Genomic DNA, 19,989 nt, shown 5'->3' with positions numbered 1-19,989 from the left:
CGTTGGCTGTCCGTGCATAAGACAGTATATGTATAGATTCACACGGTATCACTCTGGGGCTCCCCAACCTGAGTTTCCGTGTCCACGCAACCAAGCAAAGCATCGAGAGCGATCGACGGTAGATGGGAGTGCTTCACAATTCCTCACCAACCAACCTAATCAACCTGCCGCTGTCACCCACACTGCCCGTGCATGCACGGTTGTTGTGCTGTCTCTCCGACTTCCTTTCGTTTCTTTCAGTCTGGGGGGCATATTCTACTTTCGCGACCGTGCAATTCCGTGCCTTCTCATTCTCTCGGACACGGCTCAGCTCGGTCCTCTCGATGCCCGACTTTCCGTGAAGTCACAGGCTGGGTCTGCCACAAACAGGAGGGGGCTGCAACAACTACATCTCAGTATCACCGACCTAAGAACCCCTACAATCCGTGATCCCGTCAACATACGAACTCGGCTCTTCGTTTTCGCCGCCGTCGATATCCCAGTGGCCTCGTTCCTCTCGTTCCCTTGGTTTCCCCTCTAGACGCGCGTTCGCTAGACCGACCAGCCGACCAACCAACCGACCGTATGCCCGCCTTCGATCCCGCGACGACAATTATCATTCCTCAACAGGGTTTCACCCATCGACGCGCTACTCGTGCCTCAGCTCGCCTAACACAAACCCACATTAGAGTCTAAGCTTGAACTACCATGAACGGGGACCTCAGTCTTTCACAAGCCCTTGGCGGCCTGCGGATCGCCAACCCCGACGACTCTCCGAATAATTCACAGAACACCGAGACGAGTCCAGACGATAGCCACACCGCTAGACTGAATGAGAGACCAGAATCCAGGGATCACAGCGCACATTATGTTGCCGATAACATTGCGCCTCAATCAACGACTCAGCACACACCTCCTCGACAAACCCACACGTACGAATCGGCCGCAGCTATCCTCAAGAACGCTCAGAACAACCTGAATGCTTCACGTGGATTTATGGGTGTAGGCGGCTCTGATAATGCTCCACAACAAACGGCTCAGTATGGCGGGAATCCGGCAGCAGTTGAGACCCAGATTTTGGGCTCCACCCCATTGCCAACTCAGGGTCACCTCGTCGAGCATGACGGGCAAGGTGGGCAGGGACCATATCCCGGGCACAGGAACGAGCAGTCACGGTCGTCCGTTTACGGGATAAGAAGCGACCCTCGGTTTGAGCAGTCTCAAATCCCGTCTCGGGAAGGGAGCCGATCTCATCCTGCAGGCCGGCCGAGTCCATCCCAGCCAGCGGTCCAGCCCGGAGGCGCTGTTCCACCAGCCAGGCGGAGTTCCAAGGCAGTGGGAACAGGAGGAGTAGCAGTTGGAGGGGGGGCATACACATCAATTCCAGGTATTCCGGTGGCGCCACCCGGCAGCTACGGACCCGAGATGCCGATGTTGGCCAGCAGCGAGGAGTGGAAGGACCGTGGCGCGGCGGTTAGTCTGAAGCGAGAGGTGGATGCTGAAGGGAACACAGTTGTTAGGTCCGTCAAGAAGGGGGTTCGAGACTTCTCATTTGGCCGTATCCTTGGCGAAGGGTCCTACAGCACTGTTTTCCTTGCCACCGACCGACAGACATTGCGCGAGTACGCCGTTAAAGTGCTCGAGAAGAAACACATCATCAAAGAAAAGAAAATCAAATACGTCAACATCGAAAAGAACACACTCAACCGGCTTACCGACCACCCGGGAATCGTTCGCCTCTACTACACATTCCAGGACGAAGCCTCCCTCTACTATGTTTTGGACCTTTGCAACGGGGGAGAGCTTCTGGGTGTGCTAAAGAAGACGGGAACATTTGACGTTGAATGCACACGTTTTTATGGGGCTCAGATTCTCGATGCCATTGCGTACATGCATTCGCGAGGCGTCATCCATCGCGACCTCAAGCCGGAGAACGTCCTGTTGGATGACCAGATGCATATCAAGATCACCGATTTTGGTACAGCCAAGTTGCTGCCGGACCCACGAGAACCGCGACCGCCGGAGGATCCGCTGTCCCATAACAAACCCCAGGAAGAGAAGAGAAACGCCTCCTTTGTGGGCACGGCCGAGTATGTAAGCCCCGAGCTTTTGACAGATAAGGCCGTGGGCAAACCGAGTGATCTCTGGGCCTTTGGCTGCATCATCTACCAGCTTCTCGTTGGACGGCCACCCTTCAAGGGTGGGACGGAGTACCTCACGTTCCAGAAAATTGTCGGACTCGAATACGACTTCCCCGTAGGCTTCCCTCGCGCCGCGCGGGACCTCGTCGAGCGGTGCTTGGTGCTGGACCCCGCGCATCGTCTAACAGTAGAACACATCAAGAACCACGAGTTCTTTGACGGCCAGCAGTTTGGCAAGGAGCTCTGGAGAACAAAGGCGCCCCGTCTGCGCCCGTATGTACCCCCGACACAAGAACCTCACGTCATTCAACTCAATGGCGGAGGTGGAGGTGGGGGGTCAAGTCCCCCAAAGCCGGCTTCTCGAGGGGGCACCCACGGGCCACCTAACGGGTCACGGCCGTCGAGAATCATCACCGAGCTTCCACCGCCGACCCAACTCGACATTGAATGGTCACCCGTCCTGACACGAAACAATGAACGGATTCTCAAGCTTGGCGATTTGATGGTCATCTCATCGCCGATCCCCAACAGCCCACACGGACGTAGTGATGGGGAAGGGCACAAGAAGTTGTCACGCTTCTTTGGCGGTAGCACGACTAAAAAGAGGCAGCGGCTGGTGATGATCACGTCTAGCGGACGCATTCTGCTGGCTCCGGCCGGCGGCGAGGAGAAACGTGCCAAGCAGGAGATTTCGTTGCTGGGGTCTGACTGCGTGTGGAAGACACAAATCGATGCTAAGGGACAGGCAGTGTGGTGCGTCGATACTGTGAGTATTCCTCCTCCGTGCGATCATGTACACTGGTATGTCGAAATGCGCTAACACGCCTGTAGGGCGGCATACACTATACTTTCGAAGAACCCAAATCATCGCAGAGCGGTGACGTCAAGTTCTCGGTCGATGATTGGATCGAATCCCTGGAGCGGGCCAAAGATTTGGCCATCTCACAGAACCTGATCGGCTCCTACAGCAGTGACAACGGGTTTGGCGACATGTCATCCTCCATTTCTAGCCCAGCCAGCACTATGGGCGGCACCAACTTCGCCCCTGGTGAGGGCTACAGTATCAGCGACCGGTCAGGGCGCAATCAGCTAAGCAAGAGCCAAGGTAGCATGGAGGAGGCCAATGTGAAGCGGAACCGGTTTAGCAAACGGCAGTCCAAGAACGGGCTGGGGGCGGCTTTTTGATCTGATTTCGAGGAAATAATACGCTGCACCACCCCTCTATTTCCATGCTAAATTTCAGTATACGGAATGGAGTCCTCCAGCCACCGCTTACACACGACAACGGTGGTACGTGAGAATTGCTGCAGGAGGGTTGGAAACGCATGGGGGAGCGAAAGCACGCGTGCATTGAACGAGGACCTAGTGGATAGCAGGCGGCCTCTTAGTCTCGATTTGTTTTGGTGGGATGGGGGCGGCATAGCCATTTCAACTGCAAACTACTATTACCTTTAATGGGCATTTTCTGGGAGCGTGGTGGAGAGATACGGCTCGGACCCGCGTCATCCTCTAGCCGAAACTCTCAAGCTTTTTTGCTTTTCGCTTCAAGCCGGGAAAAGAAACAACAACTTAGGAACCGGTCCTGCCTCTTTAGCGGTCTTGTTTTTCTTTTATGTAGGGTAAGAGGTGGTTTGGTGGGTAGAATTCGAGGGCGGTCGGGCATGTGAAAGAAGGGGGTGTGTCCTGTGTATTGTACAATGTATGTACCAAGAGCGAAAGCATCACGTGATGTAGCGGAATTGAACCGAAATATACATAGTACTCGGCAACAGCTTCCACTCCCCTGCGGGAGTTCCGGTTAAAAGTATCGAGAAGTACTTTGTAGAATGTAATGACTATGAATCCCACAGGGTCTGAAATCGTTGCAGATTCGACGGAACTCTAACTTGAAACTCTTGAAATGGCCGCTTTACAAGACTTCCCGTTGGGCATGCTCTGTCGTTGAAATCATTTTCTGTAGCGCCAAGTCACCTGCATGAGCCGCTCGCCAAGACCCGCCAGCCTCTCCTGTGGGGCCATGCAGCAGCGCTCTTTGCGCAACTCCACCACTTTTTGGAACCACGAACGCGCGATCGACGCGCCCCATTCAGTCCAAGCCAAACCAGGCCACGGCATCGCATCGCATTCATCGTCACTTAACGATAGGCCCCCCAACCCAACCGATTCCTTCCCGTGCTCCCGGTCGCCCTCGGCTAGTGAAACCCGATCCAATCAATTGCATTGGTTGTCTTTGATTTGTGCGGGTGAGCGAGGCGGAAGAGCGACGACGAAAGCGAAGCGACGACGGAAAACGGACCGAAAAAATGCAGCAGCAATACCGTGGATACGCACCGCAACATGCGACTCCCCAACGTGGGGGAGGCCAGCACGTCCCACAACGTCGCGGCGGGATCGGTACGTTGAAGATTTGTTTTTCTCCCACCGCCTTTACCTGAAGAGTCCCGTCCTCACTGTTCCTCATCATCCCCACCTTCCTCCTTACCGGTTGTCAACTCGCACTACCGCCTGCCCCTTCTTTTTTTCTTTCCTTCTTTAAGCATCCCATCCGGAAGCCTCAACTCGGCCCGCTAGAGCATTGGCCAACTGTGAGAAGTTGGGCAAAACATCCTGTTCCCGAACCGCTTCGAAGCTACCTCCCTATCGACGACCGCCCACCTTGCTCTCCATCTGCCAACTTGCTCTACCCCTGTATTTGTGCGACTGCGTTCCTAACCATCTATGCCCCCTGCTGTAGGCCCCATGATGTCGGCCGGGCCACACCATCAGGTCCCTATGACCCAGGCGCAAATCAACCAGCAGCACCACCAGCAGCTGCAAGCCAACCTTAATGCCAAAATCCGGAGCCGCAAGCCAACCGACAAGAACCTCCCCGATGGCGTGGAGGAGTCGTTGGCCGCTGATAGCGATGTTGCCGTCTGTTACCGCGAGCTCCGTGATTTGGAGCGCCGGTTGGACGCCACAATGACGCGCAAGAGGCTGGATATTGTAGACTCGTTGAACCGCAGCGCAAAGGTATGTTTTCCTTCCTCCAATTTGGGAGCGGGAGATGGGGTCAGATGGCTGACATGTTGAACTTGCGGAAGCAACAGCGATACAAGACATTGCGCATTTGGATCACCAACACGGTCGAGGATCAGTTCTGGCAAAACAACGGCCTCAATGTCGACTCTTTTGACTTCACTTCGAATCTCGAGTCGTCATACCGCGTCAAGATCGAGGGCCGCTTGTTGGATGACGAAGAGAGTGGGGAAACGGACGAGGAAGGGGAACAGCGCAAGGCTGGCGATGGTAGCGGCGAGGCCGATGCGGACAAAATGGAGACGGATAGCCCGACCAAGACTAAGTCGAAGCCCGGCCCCGCAACCCCCAGGCGCCCCCGTATGTCGCACTTCTTCAAGGCTATCACCGTCGATTTCGACCGCACTAAGTTGGGCCGCCCCGCGAACGAAATGCCGGTGGAATGGAAGAAGCCGGAGCGGTCATCCAGTGGGGGCGCTGGTGCTAACAGTAACCTGGCTGCGGCGGCCGATTTTGACGAATTCACCTTCAAACGGAACGGGGACGAGAATGTTAATATCACCGTCAACCTATTCCGTCATGAAGACCCGGAGCGCTTCGAGTTGGCCCCCGCGCTAGCCGAGGTTGTGGACATGCGAGAAGGGACGCGCAACGAGGTGGCCTTGGCGTTGTGGGAGTACATTAAATTGATGAACCTTCAGGAGGACGAGGAGAAGCGCAATTTCCGCTGCGATGACCTGCTGCGAAAGGTATGCCCCTTTTGTTTTTCATATTCGTCTCCCCTCCCATTCCACCGGTTTGCTTGACTGACTTGGGTTTTACGCACCAGGTGGTCTCTCGTGAAATGGGTTATCTCCCCCATCTTAATGAATACCTTACCGCCCACCTGCGTCCCCTCCCACCCATCAAATTGACCTACACGATCCGCGTCGACGAAGCTTTCCACAAAGATTCAGCATCCCCGCAACCGACCATCTACGACATCCGTGTCCCGATCGACGACCCTTCTTTGCGCGACCGCCTCGCCGCACCGGTCACCGACCCCGCCCGCTACGCGGCCTTGCTCAAGGATGTCGCTCTTCTCGATGACCAGCTTGCTGTCCTCGTGCAGGCCGTTTCCCACTCCAAGGCTAAACACACCTTCCTCACCTCTCTTGCCCGCGACCCTGTGCGATTTGTCCGCGCCTGGCTGAGCTCGCAGAAGCGGGACTTGGATGTAGTCCTGGGCGAGGCTACACGGAGTGGGAGTGTGGCCACGGGCGGCGGTGGCACTGGAGGTGGGGATGATGGCGTGGCGAGCGGGGATGAATGGCGCAGGGGTGGGAGGGATAGCGTGTGGGGGACGACGAATGCGAGGGAGAGTGTTAATGTGCTGCTGGCGAAGCAGCCGGCGAGGGTGTAAACCGAGAGAAGCGGTTTTGTGCGATTGGGGCGGAAAGGAGGCCTTTGAAGTTGGAGTTGGCCGGATGATGAAATGGGTTCGGACCGTCGGGCTGGGTAGATGGATCAAGTTTGGGCGGATTATAGGGGCGTTTGGCTTGTGTTTTGGGAGGGGAGATTGAGACGGTGGCGTTGTTCTCAGTTCTATTCATCAATGTACTTCTACCCGATACTTGATGTGAAGATTGAAGAGGAGCTGTAGTATCAAGACCGCTCTGATATCTGATAGAGCGTTCCATTGTGTTATTTAATGCGACTCAATTCACGTGGTCGATTTATGTGGAAGAATGCATGGCTTTGCTATTGAATTGACTTCATTATCTCGTTACCAACAGTGTGTATGTCCAGCTTTCCCTATAAAAAGGTGCTGTGTAAAAGAAAAAGATTATTCCATCATGTCTTGCCAATGCTCAATCCTCCCCCGCCAAGTCCAAAGTCGTGATGTCCAGGTTTCCCTATCAAAACATAAAAACGCGCTGTGTAAAAAAAAAAGAATCCATCATATACGTCTCGCCCATAACTAGTTACTCAATCCTCCCCGGTCAGGTCATAAATCGTGAGATCGCTCTGTCGCCACGCCCGTCTCCCCGTTCGGCCAGCACCTCGCTGCTGCTGCTCAGGACTGTTGTGGGCGGCCAACACTGCACTTGCTTCATCCCGGTCAACTTCTATAGTCCTGAAGTAGCCTTCTCGGCCGGGGGTGGTGCGAGGTATGAAAATTGTGGTGGTTCCGGATGGTTTAGTGCTCGGGTCAGCTGCAGCTGTGGCTGTGGTTGTGGTTGTAGTGGTTGGTGTTGGTGTTGGTGATGAAGGTGTAGTTTCTTCTGCGGTGGTGGCGGTGCGAAGAACGAAATCGGTACGTCCCACCTCTGGCTTATCCACCGCAACTGGCTTGGTTTTCTCCTGAGGAACGTTCGTAGTCAGAAGGGAAGACGTGTCTTTGTGCTTTGAGGACGGTCGATCGTTGAACGGGCTATCAAAGTCACTCAATACGCCCGCCTCATTCGCCGGGCCCGGACTGTTAGACTTTCTCGCGGAGATGCTCGAAGCTGATGGCTTACCAGGCACTAACGGCGGAAAATCAGCATCATCGTCATCCTCATCCGATGAGATCTCGATAGGTTCCGTGTCCGTGCTGTGGTCCGCCTTGGGCTGGGTTCGTGAGAGCCCGACGTTCTTCACCGTCCGACCGAAACTCTTGATCGAGGTTTGTGATGATGTTACTTCCGCAGTTTTGCCCGCCTTGCTCTTGGCCCCCTTGGACTGTCCCCGCTGTACCGCTCGCTCATCCTCTTGGACCGGCAGTTCATCATCTTGGGCCGGTAGCTCATCATCGGTTAGATTTGGAGGAGGCACCCAAAGTTTCCGTTTCGTGAGGGTCGGAGACACTCTCAGCCGTCGGGGTGGCGAGGTCATGTCCTCTGAAGAGGGGCTCCGCCGCTTTAGCTTTGTTGGCGTTGTCTCATCTCCCTCTGGATATGTACGAGTGGTTACTGGCGACGTAGGCATAACAGGGCTTGATGAGAGGAGTATTGGTTCTTGGAGGAGATTGGAACTGGAATCAACCTGAGAGTTGGTAGGTAGAAACCGTTTGGCTGACTGGGGAGTAGTTTGTGAGCTTGCGAGAGTCCAAGGGTTAATGCCCGCGGGTGGCCGTTCGAAATTTGGTGCCAAGCTCTTCTTGTTCTGCTTCCCCCTCCCTTTGGGAGCAGGCGGGTTTAGCTGACTGGCGCCCTTCGACGATAATGGGGTAACCGTCGGAAGGGGAGTATCCGTCGTCGTAGCCTTAGCATCGGCCTCGGTCCTTTTGGTCACCTTAACGTACTTGTCCAATGCCCCAGCCGGCATATCAGTCTTCTTGGTCCGTGGCTTCTTGGTTGACTTTTCAGCAGCCCGACGCTCCTTTGCCTGCTGCTTCTCTTCCCAAACATTCATCACCCGAGGAGCACTTAACTCCACAAGGGCCGTTGGGACCCACGCTAGGTCTGGCTGGAACGGGTCAAAGGGCTTCTTGGGTTTCGTCTTTGGTTGCTCGTTGCCGACCGCCTCTTCTTCTTCAAACTCATCGTCACTATTCAGGGCAATGCCACTGCGACCGAAAGCCTCAGCCTCCTCCTCCTCTGGTTCCTTGCCGAAATCCAACCCGATGACATTGTTTGGAGTAAATGATATCCGGAGCTCGGGTGTGGCGTCCGTGCTAAAGTGTGTTCTTTGGCTCGTAATTTTCATGAGTTCTGGCACCTCGTCCGGCGCACCGTCAGACCCATCATCACTATGCCCCTCAAGGAGCCGCCGAACCAAGATACTTGGTGCGAGGACGCGCACGAACTTGATGGCACCGCCCTTGAATTCCCAGTCGAACGTCTCACGCGTAAACTCCCGCAATCCGGCAATGTCCACCGCGTGCTTTGGCGGAAACTGCGTTTTTAGCTTCGAGACTGTCGTCTTGTTTGATACTACTGGGTGCGTGTAATAGCGTAGAATCTCCATATTCGGGAAATTGTCAGGGATCTCCAAAGATTTGTGCTTTGTCCGGAAGAAGTGATTTTCGTTGGTACGTAGCTCATGTAACAGTCTGGTTTTCCATGCAGCTAAGCCTTCGCTGTCCGCTTTCTTAAGCCGGCACAGTTCCAGCCCGAAGCCTGCTTTGGCCGCCTCGCATGCCACCTTGATGCCACATCCAGGAACGCCCTCTGGGACGTAGTCGCCACCACTCATTAGGGCAATGAGCACCATTCCCTCTCGATCAAGCTTAGTAGGACCATCGGCCACAGCGGCTGCATCGTACACCGTAACATGCGTAGGCGTTTTAGATCCCTTGGTACCTTCCGCTGACCAGTTCCGGAGCGTCTTCCCACAACCAAACATGATCGTATCTACGTCCTCACTCAAAACGGCGTCGACGACACCTTGCTGCTGTAAGAGGGCGCATTCAGCCTCGGCCTCGCCGGGCGCATCATGAGCGGCGAAACCAAAGTACCGAATAAGCCGTTTTCCCATGGCGGTGGCGACTGTATCGCCGTTCCTAGAAGAACGCTTTCCTCGCTTAAAAGCGGGCTTATTCGGCCCATCGAAGACAAAAATCGGATCTATCGCGAGACCGAGCAGCCGGACTAGGCGATAGAAAAGAGTGCGGATCGCTGGGTTAGAGCCGCCTGAGAAGCACAATCAGACATGTGGTGATAGCATTGGGGGGTTAGCGCCGGTAAAAGGGGTTGATTACTTACCTCTGCCCGCCTGCACCTGAAACTGCCAGATGGAGAAATCGATGGCCAACCGGAGTGGTCGGCCGGTATTCTTGAGACTGTCGACGCCAAGCTTGCATAGGGAGATTCTCTCACCCGGCCCGATCTCTTTATAAATTCTGCCAACACATGAATCAGTCAGAAATCCGTGAGAGCAGATCGGTTCTTCGACTTCCGTTGCGAAGGGCCGTGTATCTTACCCTTTGATACCCATCCTGCTGGTTTTCGGTTCCCGTCCCCCGGGAGAACCCCAAAAAGAGACACTAGCTCGAGATCAAAGCGGCTGCAAAATCAGATCCAAATTCCAAAAAAGATGGCCATGACACAAGTGGATGAGTCCGAGAAGGAGCGGCTTCGTATGCGATTGGATTCGGAGATCCAAAATGGACAGAAGCCCCCGTTGACGACTCGGCGTTGTTGACGTTCTTCCGTTTTGGGGCAGGAGTCCTACCTAGGTTGCCGCAATTAACGCTAGTTGCATGTGGGTCTAGCTTCCTTAAAATTATGCATCTAAGAGAACCACACCGACGCGAGACGCGTGCAAGCACTTTGAACTTCGACGTCTCAATCAAGGCGCCAACGGAGTGATCAGTCGCAGGAGGCAAGGGAAAAGCTTGGCATTTTATTCCATTCTGAGAGACGGAAGTCAAGTTACCTTTCGGATCATGGGACGTTAAAGAAATTGTCTTGTTTTTCCCTACTTCTCATCGTTCAGGGATCCAAAAATGTCGACTTCTTCGGCACCGCTTCCGCACCGGTCGGTCGCTAACATCCGATCACCATCCGGAAGTGGCCGTCACCACCCCTCTCAACATCACCAGCAACAAGGCACCGGTCCTTCCACACCACACCGCCCCGTCCCTTCCAGCTTCGGTTCACCATCCGGCCTTCGTGCCGACGAAGAAATCATCATCATCGAGCTAGGCACGCGGAAAATCCAGGTCGGCTTCTCGGGAGATGCGGCGCCGCGAGGGTGCGTGTGGTTTGGGCCAGACCAGCAACGCCGTGCGGGCGATTTCCGGGATTGGCAGGCCGATTATCGTTTCGACTGGAAGGCGGCCGATGCTGGGGGCTTTTGGAGTCGGGACCATGAGCTGTGGAGCTATGATGTCCGGGGTGCAGATCTCGGGTTGGTTGGCGACAAGCTCGAGAAGGCATTGAGGGAGGCGTTTACGAAGTGGGTTACTCATCCAAAACACTCTCGATTGTCAATGAGTCACACGTGTTGACCAAGGATTAGATATCTACTTATTGATTCGCGCCCGAGGAGGATGGTCTGGATCATCCCCTCTACCCTTCCTGTCCCGTTACTCTCTACGGCGTTGGATAGCATCTTTAGCCGATTCCAACCACCCACCATCTCACTGCTCTCCTCTTCCCTTTCCCTAGCCGTCGGAGCTGGGGTCCGCTCGGCCCTCGTGGTCGACCTTGGTTGGAATGAAACCACCGTCACGAGTGTCTATGAGTATCGCGAGGTGAGCACGAGGAGAAGCATCCGTGGTGGGAAGATGCTAGTTGAGCAGACGCACAAGCTGCTTGCCAAGCATATCCTCGAAAGCCAAGAAGGATCCGGAGACTCAGGGGAACATTTTGTCAGCTTTGAAGAGTGCAGCGACATCACGGCCCGGATGGTTTGGTGCAAGCCTCGCCAGAACTTGGGTTCGGGCCAGCCCACTTCTGACACCTTGACCACCGTCAAGGAACAAGACGAAGGAGAGAATGAAGATCCGGTCGTTGATGATGAGCCAGGCGCAGGGTCCACCGAACCCCAACGACCTGGCGCCATTGCCATACCATTGAGGTCCTGTTCGCCGCCAAAGTTACTGGAACTTCCATTTGACTCCCTCAGCGAACCCTGCGAGAGTGCCTTTTTCGATACTCAATACTCCCTCTCTAGCTTCGACGATCATGAACTGCCCGTACATCTTCTCATCTACCACAGCCTTTTACAATTACCTCTGGACGTCCGAGCCCTATGCATGTCCCGGATCATCTTCACTGGCGGTTGTGCCGGCGTCCTTGGCCTACGCGCCCGCATCTTCGATGAAGTCTCCCACCTCATCCAAGAGCGAGGCTGGGACCCCGTCCAAGGAAAGGCCGTACACCAGTTCCTTACCAACCCTAAACTAAAACAGAAACGTGGCCGCAAATCCACCAGCCACTCGGGACACGGCGGAGACGAGGAACACGACGACGAAGAGCAAGATGACGTCTGGCACGACGCGGCCAACACAATTCCCGAAGTCGACATGATTGAGGAGCAGGTGAAACGAGGCACCGACAACCGGCCGCGTGTGCAAGGCCAGATGAGGGCCGTTGAGTCCCTCGGTACTTGGGGTGGTGCTAGCTTGGCTACCCATCTCAAGGCGCCGGCCGTGGCGGTCATTGACCGCGAGCTCTGGCTGCTACATGGGGCGGCGGGAGCAAGCAAGGCTGGGGAGGTGGATCAGAAAGCACAGAGACAGAGCTTGGGACCTGGAGGCTTGATGAGGGTCTCTGTTGCTGGTTCGTCATGGACATTGGGGGTTTGGGGGACAAATTGAGTTAGGTCGGTGGCTGGGCGTACAGGCTTGGAATGGACCAAGATCACAGGCATGGTAATATACCCTTCGTTTTGTCTTGCTACTTACCTAAATGAATTCAGTGAGGATTTTAGGCTCATGGTATGGCTGTTGTTGTGTTTGTTGGTGTCCTGAGGTTGTTAACTTGGTTGAGCAACCATCATCTACCTTGCCCACTGTTCGTTGACCCCCCTGAAATACTTCAAGCGGATCTACTAACAATACTAAAGGCACTTTTGCGCCACGGTGCGGGGATTCTGAGATGTCTCCTGAATATCTGAAAGGATCCGGGACCTCCTTCCTTGTTCTTAGTGTTCTTTCTACCCCAGATTTTGTGGATAGGTTGAGCACAATCATCCGACCTCACCGTGCCTTCCTCGCGTTCCGGAAACCGATTAATATGAAAAAAACACGTACCTTCCCCACACAGCTAGGTTCCGGACCTTCCTGCCTTGTTTTTGTGTGTTAGTCAACCTTACTGCCCCCCATTCCGCACCCTCACATATGTGTGTTTGTCCTTTTCTCTGGGCCACCGACTACCACACCTTTCTTTGCACTGCCCTGCTCTTGTTCTCCTCGGCTTTTCACCCTCAACTCAACAGCGTGTTTTGACACCCCTGCCACTCCTTCCAGTTTCTTTTGGGAAATTTTGGGCTTTTTGGGCTCGACGATCTGGTTTGGTTTTTCTTGTTCACCTAACCCTCTCCGTTCACGACTTGTTGGACCTCGGAAGCCGACCAACAGATCTCTCTCAGGCGGATCCAGGCACGAACTTTCTGCATCACACATCACCATCCTATGCCGGTAAAGGGCTTCTCCGCCTTATGCTTGCAGTTACTGGTAGGTCGATTTTCAATTCGTTTTCATGCCCCGCCTCAAGAGACCCCCGCGCGACCCATCGTCGAGCAAAACAAAACAAATTACTTCATCACCACCCTATATACCACCTGTTGCAGGCATTACATTCTTCCACCCGCTGTTCCGCCTTTCTTTGTATCTTGGTCGGGTCTCTTGCATACGGACAATGAGGCAGTCCTCTGGCCGCAAGCGCGCCCGTCGCTTGCTTCGGCACCTCAAACTGCTGCAGGAGGACGACCACGACGTTACTCCCCCCACCATCCTCGCAATGAAATACCTTCTGCAACTACACAATCGTTGCAAGTCGATCGAAGTCAAGATCGACTGTTGCAGAGCCAACTACCCTTACCCTGTCGACCGATATCTTCTGCCGAAATTCATCGTATCCCAACTAGAGGAGCAAAGACTGACGAGCCGCGACAGTGACACCGTTCAGCTTTCTGGTCTTGTAGGCTTCGTTATTCAAGCGCTCCCACGCACAGGCGGCTGTGGCAAGGTGCATCCGACCTTGTTTCGTTGGTACGACCCCTTGCGGCATCGAACCTACTACGTTTTTGCCTACATCCCCCTCAGCATGGCCCGCCGGACCTACACTCTTAGTGAGTTGATGGGTTACCGTCCCACCCAAGACCCCGCAGCACCCGCTATGGCTGTGTCTCGAAACAGTGATCTTGGTAAGTTCAATATATTCTTTCTTGGCATGGTTTTCCCCACAGTTTCAGCTAATTCAATCATGAGTAGCCGACATTTTCCGTCGTCCTGGAAGTGACTCGTCTTCAACCTCTGGCTGTCGGCCATCTACCTCCTCCAAGGTCAAGGACGATTCGTCTGTCACTTCTGATGAGCTTGTCTTTAAGGGCACTGTGAACCGCCGTATGGGCCGTGAGTTGGGTCGCGAGTTGGCCCGTGAAGCCACTCAGGTACAAAACTCCATGCGTGCCTCTACCCGAAAGACTCATCGCAGCGACAAGCGCGATATTCCTGACATCGCAACCGACAAGGCACCACATTCCTCGCGCTCTCTGGAGTGGAAGTATCGCGGCAGAAGCGAGGCAGAGTTTGCAACCACTGAGCCTATTCCTGCCCCAACCGGTATCCCGGCTCAGAAGGACGAGGGCTTTCAGCGTTTCTACAAGGCCGTGGTGTCTCCCACCCACGTTCGTGTCACCGCTGGTGGCCGGATCGTACCCAACACTCGCGGTCCCCCGTCGCCCACCACCAAGCGAAGCAGCGACAACTCTGTTATGGACAATCAGGTTGCTACCGACAAAGCCTCTGCCAGCCAGAACACACAGGCTGCCCCGCCTCCTGCCAATACCAGCCAGGCAATTCCAATCATGCCTCAGTTTGTCACCGGGTTTCCCCAGGGCTTCCAACCGATTCAGACACCCGTGTCATTCGTGCCCATGGCAATGGGCCCTCACATGCCCCCTCCCGGGTTTAATTTCCCACAGAATGCAGCAAACCTGGCTGCTATGGGCCCGGCCGGTCCCCTGAAGGACACCAAGTCCGCAGATGGTGATAAACAAGGCAACGTCAAACCTGCACTGCCCGAGCCCTTCTTCTATAACGGGCAACTCATGTATCCTGTGGCGCCATACCCCGGGGCTCTTGGAAACCACCCGATGGTCCCTGTGCAGATGGTCAGCCTTCCACATGGTGTCTCTCCTCAGATCCCCCAGTTTTCTGGGCAGTACATGCAACCGCACCCGCACCCGCCATCGCACCCGCAGGCGGCTCATAGCGCACCGATCGGTCACGGGTTGCCGTACACGCCCTCTAACCAAAGTCTCTCTGGCATTCCACCCGTTGAAAACGATATTGTTCCAGCTAATGCCAATTTCAATTCGGCCGCGGCGCCGCCGATCTCTTCAATCAAGCCCAGCGATATCACCAAGAAGCAGATTGCTTCTTTCAAGCACAACCTCAAGTATCACGAGGATCAGCTGCTGTATAATCGGCACCAGATTGACGAAAAGGAGATGGAGCAGAAAATCATGATTCTCAAGGGCCATGTCTCCAAATTCGAGGCCACTCTGCAGACCCAACTTGAGTACGAGGACGCACATTTCAAGTCCCTTCGAGCGAATGAGGGTAAACCCCCCTCTCAGCGATCCAGCAAGGCTGCAGACGAGCACAAAGCTCTGCCACAGCCGCCCGCGCCTAAGATGCCGTTTGGATATGCTGTCCCGGCCACTAAGAGGGCGACGAACGAGGTTAACAACCAGCGCATCCACCTCGCTCCTTACAACCTCCACCACAATGGTGGCGCGACCGACCATCCCATGGCTAGTGGTCCCATGGCGCCGCCGGCGTTCCCGGGAGTCAATGGCTTCCATCACTCGGCGGGTTTGCCAAATGGCGCAGCTCTGGCACCAACTTTTCAGCCCCGTGGTGGCTATGCTTCGACCTGGTCAAGCAGTAGGTATGCTAGGGAGATGAAGGCCTATGAAGAGGCGGAGAAGCGGCTCTCCGGAACGGAGTCTCGTAGCATGGATCACCTTCGCGGCGTTATGACCGACCACCGGTCCGTATCTCAGCCCTTTTACCCACCCATGTCGGAGGAATCGTCCATCGTCGGCAAACCCGGGTCGTCGGAGGACTCAACCCGCTCGAACACTACCGCCGCCCAGCGCTTGCAAACGCTTGGAGTGCCGTACTTGCTCGGCACACTCCCCAAGGGCCTTGACCCCCGCACCGCCAGAGACCAAGATTATGTGTACAATCGGCCGCTGACGGACGAAGAGCGCCGCGCGCGGTTTTTGTATTGGGGAAAAGCGCCCAAGTCCGCTCTTCGAGGACTCCCCAAGTTCGATGGCAAGCATTTCTACCCGGCCTCGCCCGTTAAGGGCCGCTCCGTCGACCGTGCTAGAGGCGGTCCCAGCCCGCGCACAAGCGAAAGAGACGGCGATCCATTTCGAACGGTGACTCCGGTTCCAGCTCAACACTCGGCCGTACAAGCGGTGCCCGGCAGTGAGGACAACTGTACGACTAGCAGGCTAAACAGGGTTGTTTCATTCGAGTCCCAGATTGGCGAAGGGGCGGAGGGCATTTCAGCCTTTAACCACGCGGTGAACGAGGATCCGAACTCCGCTGAAGCCAACGACGGCATGGCGGCCAGCGCTAGGTATGTTTTAGGACGCGAGCTCGGAATGATGATGAATTGCTAACCGTCAAATCATATAGCATGAGGCTTTGGAAGGCGATGTTGAAGAAGGGTCCTACCAGCAGCGCTCTGTCGCCGACCACGGCCCAAGCCCATTTACCTCATTACCCTCGCAATGCTGCGGCTTCCTTGAGCCCATCTGTGAGCACCAACCAGCAGTTCCCCATCCGGGATGTATCCGCGGGCAAGCTGTCTGATGTTCACGATCTGAGCGACACTGGCGGTATTTCTGTCGCAGGCGTCACAGAGAAGCGCCGGGAGAACTGCCCCCCGGGCGGTGTGAGCTCGCTCGATGATCAGTTCAAGCATCTCGCCGTCGACGTTGCCGCTCGACGGGACTTGACTTCGGGGTTCAACATGTGAGGGTAGAACTGCGTTACTACTGATGGAATTGTTTATAGCTGCCGCCTCCGTAATATGACTGGTAATCAGGGTGGCAAGGAAAAGAAATTGGCGGCGGCGGCGGTGGTGGTGGTGGTGTAGTGTTAGCAGTGTTGTCTCATTGATATGTTGTTTGTTACCTTCAGGCGGCCTGCCAACTTAATGACAGATGATGGAGGTCTTGGGATTTTACCAGGACGGAGGCATGTTATACCGCGGGCAGCTTACCACTAGATGATGTAGAGTAGTGTTTCAATGGAACAGAAAAGAGTATAACCTCATTGCCATTGTGTCCTGGAACAACAAACCTTTTGCGTCAAAATATGGTCTTGACAGTCGATATCACACATCACATCTAAACTTCAATTGTGAAAACATTGACTTTCTTACCCCACATGGTATCCAAAAGATGAATATATCTGTCGTGGGCCCTCACATTGCAATGGAGCCCTACCTATCGATGAGAAGAGGACCGCCGAGGTTGAGGGGAAAGGGAGCAAGTAGTAGGGGATGTCATTTTGAACGTTGAAGAAAGGCGGCTCGCATGTAAAATCAGTCAAGATGCAGTAACTACTCAATCTAGCCACCGGTCCCAAATTCTTGCTGTTCCTTTCTTGGTTCCCGTTTTCGGTCTTGTTTCCCTTTCTTCTGCCTCCTGAATAACCTGTCGTCCTTCTGATCCCCCTTTCATCTCCTCATTCCCAGTACCACTACCAAGATCCCCCTTTTCAGTCCCCTTTCCCATTTTCTCTTCCCCCTTCTCCTTCTCACTATCAACCTTACCAGCACGTCCCTTTTCCATCCCCATGCCCCCGCCATATTTAGCCTCTTGCGCTTCCCACTCAGCACGTTCTACTGATTTCCGTGCGAGATAGGCTCGCGCGAACCGCCAGGCTTCGGTATCGGCTAGGTTCCAGGCTTCGATGGCGTTGCGGAGGAGGATGTCTTCTTTACTGGGCAAGGGAGGTAAGTCGTGGGGTTCTGGAGGGTTGGTGGTTGTTTTGCCTTTTGGGTCGGGCTTGGTCGTTTTCTGGCTGTTGGGGAGCACGATGGCGCGAGCACGAGAGAGGATGGCGGGTTCTAGGGCTAGGTCGGCTTCTGTGGGGAGGGGCCCGTCTTTTTGGGAGTGGAGGGCTGGGATGGTAATGGTGCCTTTGCTGTTTGGTGCTAGTTGGTCGACGTAGGTCGCTGGGGCGGGGAGGATGAAGCCAAAGTGCCAGTCGAGATCGGTGGGGAGATGTTGTTCGGCGGGGAGCCAGAGGGAGCGGGAGGCTCCGCCTTTTGTTCCTGATCTGTTGTCTCCTTTTCCTTTCCCCTTTTCTTGGGTGGCTTCGGTGATGCTGGCTTCGTCGGAGGCGACGGCTTCCTTGAAGCGGATGAGACGCGGCGTGGTGGAGATGGAGTCGGGGAAGAGGGATGACATTAATGAGGTTGTCCAGGCGTCGCGGGGTGAGTCGCGGCGGATCCAGGGGATGGAGAGTTCGGTGCGGAGATACCCCAGGGTAGATGTGGTGTAGGGGTGTGGGACGGTGCCAATCGTGTAGAGCGTGCTGGCGTCAGAGTAGGATGATGGGATTGTGACCTTCATTGGCTTAGAGTCGTCGCATACGCGGCAAGTTGGGTGGTTTGGTGGGCAGCTATCTGGGATAGGGGATTCTGGGCAGTGTGCCAGTCGTTGGGCCAGCTCATATGCGGGTGTGATGAGGTGAGTCGTGTGATGTGGCAGTGGCTTGGCCACCGTAATACCGTCAGTGAAGGTACTTTGCCAGGTCGTATGAAGGTGGGCGTTGATGAGATGGGTGAGGCTCTTCAACCCTCGCGAGTAGGAGACCGTCATATCCTCCACCACCTGCACGTAAAGAGCCTTGACCTGGGCCATTGAATAGTACGCTAGGGCTTTGGGCGCATCGTCCAGCACAAAGGGGCTCTCCTTGTTTGCCTCCACGGCCGTGATAACATCCTTCGCCTCGGCAAGACCCTGGCCACTCATTACCCCTTTGATAACGGCCGTAACATCGCCCGTAGACCCAACAAATAAACCATCATCAAAATCCCTAAACCGTGTCAGTTTCGGGAACTCGCCACGGCGGATGTGAGCCAACAACGGATCATCGTGTGGACCCATAGGAAAGACGAGATAGCTCGCAAGCACACCATCCCCCATATTCTCCCACGCCAACCAGCGCAACAAATCCGTCTTGAGCTCCAAACGAATCCCCTCGACCTTCTGCAACTCCTCATAAAGCGGGTTATTCATCGCCTCAGCAGGACCAAGAATAACCGGCTTGAACCCCTGCGCCCACCAAGCCCGGCGCCAGGCGAGCAACAACTCACTCTCAGCATCCTTCCGAGCAGCCTCCTCAGCTTCCCCTAGCACCCCATCTCCTTTCTTTTTCCTAGACTCATCCTCCCCATCATAATAGCAGTACACCGCCACCCTCTCCTTCAACGGGGGCAAGAGTGCCCGGTTCTCGTCCAACGTGACCGCGCTGCTGAACGGCATGCGCAGCCATGACCAGTCCGCGTACCACACCGACTCACCATCGGTGTCGCTTTTCCGTAGCCGCGGCGGGTGTGCGGGGGGCTTGAACGGGTTGAGTTTGTTGAGCCAGGGGTGGTTGGCTGTTGTTACTGTGAAGTGTCTGCCGGCGGCGGTGCGGAGGTTTTGAGTTGTTTTTGCGGTTGAGGGGAAGCCAGTGCTAATGGTGCTGCTGAGGAGGGTGATAAGGGCGAAGAGGCCGAGAATGGTTAGGAGAAGGGGGATTCGGCGGGTTCCGAGGCGGGGGATGCGCCGGCCGCAGAGGGTGTATTGTTTCGGCATCGCGTTGTTCAGGGGTGGGGTGTGTTATAGGAGGTGGAGATTAAACGAGTGTTAGCAATGGCATTGGGGTTCTAAATACTGGGACAAGTCGCCCAAATTGAATCGGTATGATGGAATACGTGTGAAAAGTGTGACGGGGTACATGTCCCGGCCGAAAAGGGAAATGGTGAAACGAAGTAAATCGACCTCGAGATAGAAAAAAATGAAACGAGCGGGGAGATCAAATTCGTGAAACGGTGGACGAGAGTTGAATCAGAGCATTATTTTTGAACATTAAAGCGGCTAGAATTTGGACGGCCTCGTCTTTCTGCTAGTTGACTGCCCCTCTATGCGCCTCGGATTCAGCCGGATAAGGCATCGGACTACGGTGGGCTGAGAG

At 55.0% G+C, this 19,989-nt stretch overlaps 5 protein-coding genes across 5 annotated transcripts; 3 read left to right on the top strand and 2 right to left on the bottom strand.

Annotated features, from left to right (window-relative positions):
- Window positions 1-687: 687 nt before the first annotated feature.
- C8A04DRAFT_38011 (AGC PDK1 kinase) lies at window positions 688-6,540 on the top strand (the record flags this gene model as incomplete). The annotated part of the gene is made up of 7 exons (XM_062784080.1): window positions 688-2,886; window positions 2,952-3,168; window positions 4,101-4,129; window positions 4,373-4,514; window positions 4,855-5,132; window positions 5,210-5,887; window positions 5,968-6,540. 7 exons carry the CDS (start codon window positions 688-690, stop codon window positions 6,538-6,540), a joined length of 4,116 nt encoding a protein of 1,371 aa, XP_062636166.1.
- A 566-nt stretch (window positions 6,541-7,106) lies between these two features.
- Window positions 7,107-10,037, bottom strand: C8A04DRAFT_29561 (uncharacterized protein; the record flags this gene model as incomplete). The annotated part of the gene is made up of 3 exons (XM_062781050.1): window positions 7,107-9,733; window positions 9,806-9,942; window positions 10,024-10,037. The coding sequence occupies 3 exons, from the start codon at window positions 10,035-10,037 to the stop codon at window positions 7,107-7,109; spliced, it is 2,778 nt and encodes a 925-aa protein (XP_062636165.1).
- Window positions 10,038-10,548: 511 nt separating this feature from the next.
- C8A04DRAFT_38009 (uncharacterized protein) lies at window positions 10,549-12,366 on the top strand (the record flags this gene model as incomplete). The annotated part of the gene is made up of 2 exons (XM_062784079.1): window positions 10,549-11,000; window positions 11,064-12,366. 2 exons carry the CDS (start codon window positions 10,549-10,551, stop codon window positions 12,364-12,366), a joined length of 1,755 nt encoding a protein of 584 aa, XP_062636164.1.
- A 1,450-nt stretch (window positions 12,367-13,816) lies between these two features.
- C8A04DRAFT_12920 (uncharacterized protein) lies at window positions 13,817-16,771 on the top strand (the record flags this gene model as incomplete). Its single annotated transcript, XM_062777512.1, has 4 exons — window positions 13,817-13,916; window positions 13,984-16,369; window positions 16,429-16,549; window positions 16,658-16,771. 4 exons carry the CDS (start codon window positions 13,817-13,819, stop codon window positions 16,769-16,771), a joined length of 2,721 nt encoding a protein of 906 aa, XP_062636163.1.
- Window positions 16,772-17,363: 592 nt separating this feature from the next.
- C8A04DRAFT_12971 (uncharacterized protein) lies at window positions 17,364-19,610 on the bottom strand (the record flags this gene model as incomplete). The annotated part of the gene is made up of 1 exon (XM_062777536.1): window positions 17,364-19,610. One exon carries the CDS (start codon window positions 19,608-19,610, stop codon window positions 17,364-17,366), a length of 2,247 nt encoding a protein of 748 aa, XP_062636162.1.
- Window positions 19,611-19,989: the final 379 nt, after the last annotated feature.

Source organism: Dichotomopilus funicola, assembly GCF_033296635.1.
Source record: "Dichotomopilus funicola strain CBS 141.50 unplaced genomic scaffold C8A04scaffold_40, whole genome shotgun sequence".
NCBI lineage: Eukaryota > Fungi > Ascomycota > Sordariomycetes > Sordariales > Chaetomiaceae > Dichotomopilus > Dichotomopilus funicola.
Note: the sequence above shows the minus strand (reverse complement) of the source record. Positions and strands in the feature narration are given on the sequence as shown.